Consider the following 5347-nt stretch of genomic DNA (forward strand, 5'->3'; position numbering starts at 1 on the left):
GGCGCCCGTCGCATTGAAGGCAAGGCAATAGCTTATCATTTTATATTTTGTTGTGCCCTCAACCCCCTTTCTCACAATGTTTTCTTGTTTGGGTCTCGATCCATCCTTCTTACTGATTTAAGCAGACATGTATCGTGCAATAGCTTGGTCTATGTTATTTAACTTTAACTGCACAATACACACATGCATATATACGTACATTCCAAGGAGTGAGATTAAATTTAAAACAAATATTTAATATAAAATTTATTAGAGTTATATTTTAATATTTAATATATAATATTACACTTTAAAAAATCTTAAGAGAATAATATATAAACTATAATTTTAATCAACAAAAATGTTTCAATTTTAAAATTTATATTTAAAACTTTAAGAAATACAACATAAATTCTTTTAATTGAATTTTAACAACATATATTTTAAAAAAATATTTTCATAAAAAAATTAATTTAACAAATGTACTTTTAATAAAAAAATATTATTAAATTTTATAAGCCAAAAAGTAAAACATTATAGTTTCCATGAACATAATAATCATAAATAATGTTACGATATTAAAATCATATTCATGTACATTTTATATCTTTAAAGTTTAATAATAAAATATTAAAAAATTAAAATTTTGATAAATAATGTAGTTGTATAGTTTTTAATGACATTTTGTTTGATTAACTAATGAAGTATCTATGATAAGTGATGTCCAGTTAAGAGTTTATTAAGGAATTAAAGTTAAAATACTTGCAATTCTATTTGATGATAATCAAACTACCAAAGCATTATACCGATTAAATGATGCAAAACAAACAAGGGTGTTTGTGTACAATATATATACATAAAAACTTTGTAATTCTTTTTTTCTATTTTCCAATAATCCCTTTTAGTTTGGTACAAGCTGCAACCCTTTATTTGTTATAAATTTCTAACTAACCAAATTGAGGGGGGACAAAAAGAATATATGTATTCCTAGCCATTGATAAGGGCATCAATTGTGGGACGGGCGGCCATAAATAGGTCATAGTATGCCTTCTCCGTAGGGTGTATTGAATCCCAGAAGACAAACTTAGATGGATCAGAGCACACATATGAAACCCCATTACACATAAAAGTTGCTTCGATGTAACCACTTCCACAACAACCACGATCAACCTCATCAAAACCTACCACAATGTACAACACATATATAAAAAGAAATAGTAATTAGTTATAAGGTTATCAAATTAGGTAATGGTGTATTGATTACACATGTATATATGTACAATTCCTCATAAGAACAAATATAACCAATCAAGGAATTACAGTTGTCTACTTAATTTAATTACCTAGGTTTTGATGCGCTTGAATCATGTCATCCAAGGGTCCATATATGTCGAGGTAAGATATTTTAGCACCGGCAGGGTTAGTATTGGAGAAATTTAGTTGCATTAAGAACAATTCATGTTGAAGCATCATATTGTGATCTCTTGCAACAGCAGAATACTTGTCCACACAACCACGTTCGAGAAAGACATTATGGGAATTCAAGGTGATCATGATCGGCAAGCATCCCATTGGAGGTACTCCAACCAAAGCTATTTTCCGTGCACCTTCTTTCCATAAATTCTAATATGATAACAAGTATATTAGTTTTTTTCTTGTGTGTGTATAATAAGCATACTGAAATTTAAACCTAACTATAAACTCGTGCATATTATCTGGAATCATTTCCTACTAGCTAGGGCGACCCTAGTGGTAAAAAGTACATTAGTTAATCTAGCTAGCCACAAATATCATAACGCTATACAAATTATTTTCTTACCAATACTTTGTGACTGTACACGAGTTTTACTTAATTAAGATATATGAAACTAGTAATTGCCAACTTTCCCTTTATATATCTTGGTTAGGAAGATTTAAGATGGGAGGTTTGTGATTTCAACGTTTGTTGGATTAAGGTGTGCTTGATGCTTCCTTTGTTTTCTGAGCTACCTTCTCAGCATTGTAACTACTATAAGACTAACTACTTACCTTCTATTTTTCATTTGGTATGGAAAACTCAAAAATGCCATTGATTCTTACAAGGCCAAAAAGAGTCTATGGCAATGCAAACCTAACATTTGCACGGTTACAATTTTTATTTTTACAATTTATTTAAATTTAAAGTTCTAGATAGAATAATAATTTAATTCAAAAAATAATTTTTATTTTCATTTTTAATTAAAAAAATGTTATACTAATTTTTGTTTTGTTTTCTGCTTTCTAAAGTTTGTATATAGAAAAAAAGTGAAAATATAAAAAAGTTGTTTTCATTATTTTTTATAAAAATATTTAAAAATGGGAAATGATATAAAAATAATGTGATGTTTTTGTAACTAAAATGAAAAAAAAAACTTTATAAACCAAACGATGTTTTATATTTTCACATCATATTTTTCTTTCATACTATATACATAAAGGGGTTTAGGAGTATGATATAAAAAAATAAATGTTTTGAATTATATATAAGGACATATGTAAATATGCTATCATTATTGTTCTTTCAATAACAACACTAAGAACCACACATTGGACACAATGGAAAGTACATCTCATTTTTAGCACATCAGCAACATTCCTTGAGAAGATAAATTGTAGTTTCTTTTTTACCTTTTGATGAGTCATGTAATTTGTATTCATACGGATAAAAAAGACTTAAAAAATAATTTTAAAATAAGTATTTTTTATATAAATATTTTTTTAAAAAAAATAGATAAGATTTTTTTAAAATAAACGAAGGAATAAGTTGTGGAGTTTATTTAGGTAAGTATTATTCTAATATATAAAAAAATTGATTTACTTAAAATAATGAAAAATTATACATAGAAAAGAGAAGAGCTAAAATTTATTAAAAAAATATATATTCATCGATTGCTTGATGAAGTTTTTAAGTTTTTCTCTTACTTCTTTTAGTTTTTCATAAAATTAGTGGTGTAGGGGCATTTTGGATAAAGGCAGTACGAGGGAAACATATTTTCAGTCTCCCCTATTAATTATCAAGTGATCAGTCTCCCCCATTAATTATCAAGTGTTTGTAAGATATTGATCGATTAAGGAACTAAATGAGTAAATGTTTAATGTAAAAATTACATGAGAGTATAAAAAAATAATAAATAATGTAATATTAAACATTCTAATTAAAAAATTTATCTTTTTTATTTTATTTTTTAAATGTCTTTGTTATATAAATAAATCTTATAAAACAAACGTGTTGTGTGCCTCTCTCTCTCTCTATATATATATACCAAAACAAAAAGAAGCATGCATGTGTTACGATCAGATTCAAACCTGTATGAATTCTTTTACGTGTTGAAGCAAGAAGTGTCCGTAGGTTAAGGGGGTGGTGTAGGTCTTTCTTCGTATTGGCAACGAAAAATAGTTAATGACGTAGTCATTTGTGCCTGCGCTGATGAAAAATAAAGCATTGCTTATATGATATTCGGTTCTTTTCTTACCAAGCGTACCCTCTAACCTCTTTTTGTATTCTTTGAAATATTCCAACTGCTTTGCTACTGGAATTACATTCTGCCCAGAAAAAACAACAGAAAATTAGTTAAGAATTAATATAATCCTATATCAGTTTCCACTTTCTTTCCATTTTAGCACACTATATATAGGGACAAAAATAATGTTTTGACAAGTGTGAAAATATGTATGTTCTATTAATATGGCACTACCAATTAATATACATGATACAGTATATTATAAAAAAATATAAAACGTGATACGATAAATATTCTATAAGATTATATTTATATTTAGATACCCATATGAAATTTCAGCACTTCTTTAGGCTTTGATCAGTGAATAAGTAAAAGCGTGTATGTATATATATATATATATATATATATATATATATATATATATTCCTTGTTATTTTTATGCATGAACTAAAAACTTATGTCATATCTATTTGAGGCATATATATACGATAAAATGATAAAAAAAAAAAAAAGCATGACACTGTCATTTCCAAGTGCCCTTTTTTGTGTTAATAGTAAAGTGGTGAAGCATGATCATAATAAGTGTTGAACAGTTAATTAATAATATTAATGGACACGCATAACGGAGAAAGATGAAAGAAGAGAGAGAGAAAGAGTTATACCCCCAGCATTGGAGTGAGAGGGTCAAACCCAGAACCAGCAGAGGCAAAACTGACACCAGTTACAAGTTCTTTGTCGCTGAGATTTGGATCCAAATATGGCGGCACCAACTCTTTTAGGCCCAGATATGAAGCTGCATCACCAAGCATCGAGAGATCAATTTTGCAAATACATAACAATTGATTAAATTTAAGAAAAACGTGTATTTACTTCTTTTTTTTTCTTTTGATTAAACGTAATCAAGGAGGTGCTGTATTTTCATATTAATGAATTTAATTCTTAAATTTTAAAAAATATGTAATTTGTTTTAATTATAATTTGTTTTATCATTCCAGTATTTTTCCTGATAAATACTTTTTGTTGAAAATCTGGCCAATTTTAATGATTTTTTGGGTCACATTTTTTATCCACAATATTCGAATTAAAAATATTGTTTAAGAGTATTAAATTCAATAACACTTAGAACAATAACTTGTTCATATTTATTTTTACAAAACATACTAAATTCTTAGATAAAAATGACTAAATACACATATTTTTCAAATTTAAAAATGAAATTTATCCATAAGAAAGTACAGATACCTTAATTATGTTTTTAGTGAAAATAAAAGAACTAAAAATATATTTTTTCCAATATTTTACGATTAGTAACATGCACAGAAAATGAAGAAGTTATACCAAGAAAATCAGTGCCAAGCTTCCCATTGGTGAACCTTCCAGTGGCAGCCTGGTTAACAAAATCTCTACCATAGGGAGGAAAATCGCTCCTGAAAGCCGTGTCTATGAAGTTGTTGTTTCCTGGGTCTACTGTGGAGTCTCCAAACACATAAAAGGCTGAGACCTTCTTCTTTGAATTAGCTTCAATTGTAACCACAAAACATAACAATAAGAAAAGCACAAAAAGGTGCACAAGAGAGAGAAACGAATGTGAGTTAGAGGCTTCCATGATATGATAGCTATGTGTGGATGAGCAAAGGAGGGACCAGAATAAATAACTTGGTGATATGAACTCCCTCAACAATGGGATGAAGATTTGGGATATCTATCAATCTATCTGTATATATAATAACCAAGATATGGCCATATGGGCTTGCGGATGTTGTGGAGTGAACTACTACCGTGTTGATTTTCTTATGACCAAAACAACCCTCTAAATTATGGGGTATTTCTCAATTTGTCCATCCCAAGTAAGAACTTTTGGGTAAGCTTTGGTTGAGGAAAGTTCACCC

The 5347-nt window shown here is 28.4% G+C and overlaps 1 protein-coding gene across 1 annotated transcript; it reads right to left on the reverse strand.

Annotated features, from left to right (window-relative positions):
- Nucleotides 1-752: 752 nt before the first annotated feature.
- On the reverse strand, nt 753-5147 carry LOC100804919 (GDSL esterase/lipase At5g45960). The gene is made up of 5 exons (XM_003542662.5): nt 4797-5147; nt 4121-4251; nt 3304-3540; nt 1323-1602; nt 753-1160 (listed from the first exon to the last, which is right to left on the reverse strand). The coding sequence occupies exons 1-5, from the start codon at nt 5062-5064 to the stop codon at nt 967-969; spliced, it is 1110 nt and encodes a 369-aa protein (XP_003542710.1). The 5' UTR covers nt 5065-5147; the 3' UTR covers nt 753-966.
- Between the last annotated feature and the right edge of the window lie 200 nt (nt 5148-5347).

The sequence above is a fragment of the Glycine max genome, chromosome 13 (genome assembly GCF_000004515.6).
Source record: "Glycine max cultivar Williams 82 chromosome 13, Glycine_max_v4.0, whole genome shotgun sequence".
NCBI classification, from domain to species: Eukaryota; Viridiplantae; Streptophyta; class Magnoliopsida; order Fabales; family Fabaceae; genus Glycine; species Glycine max.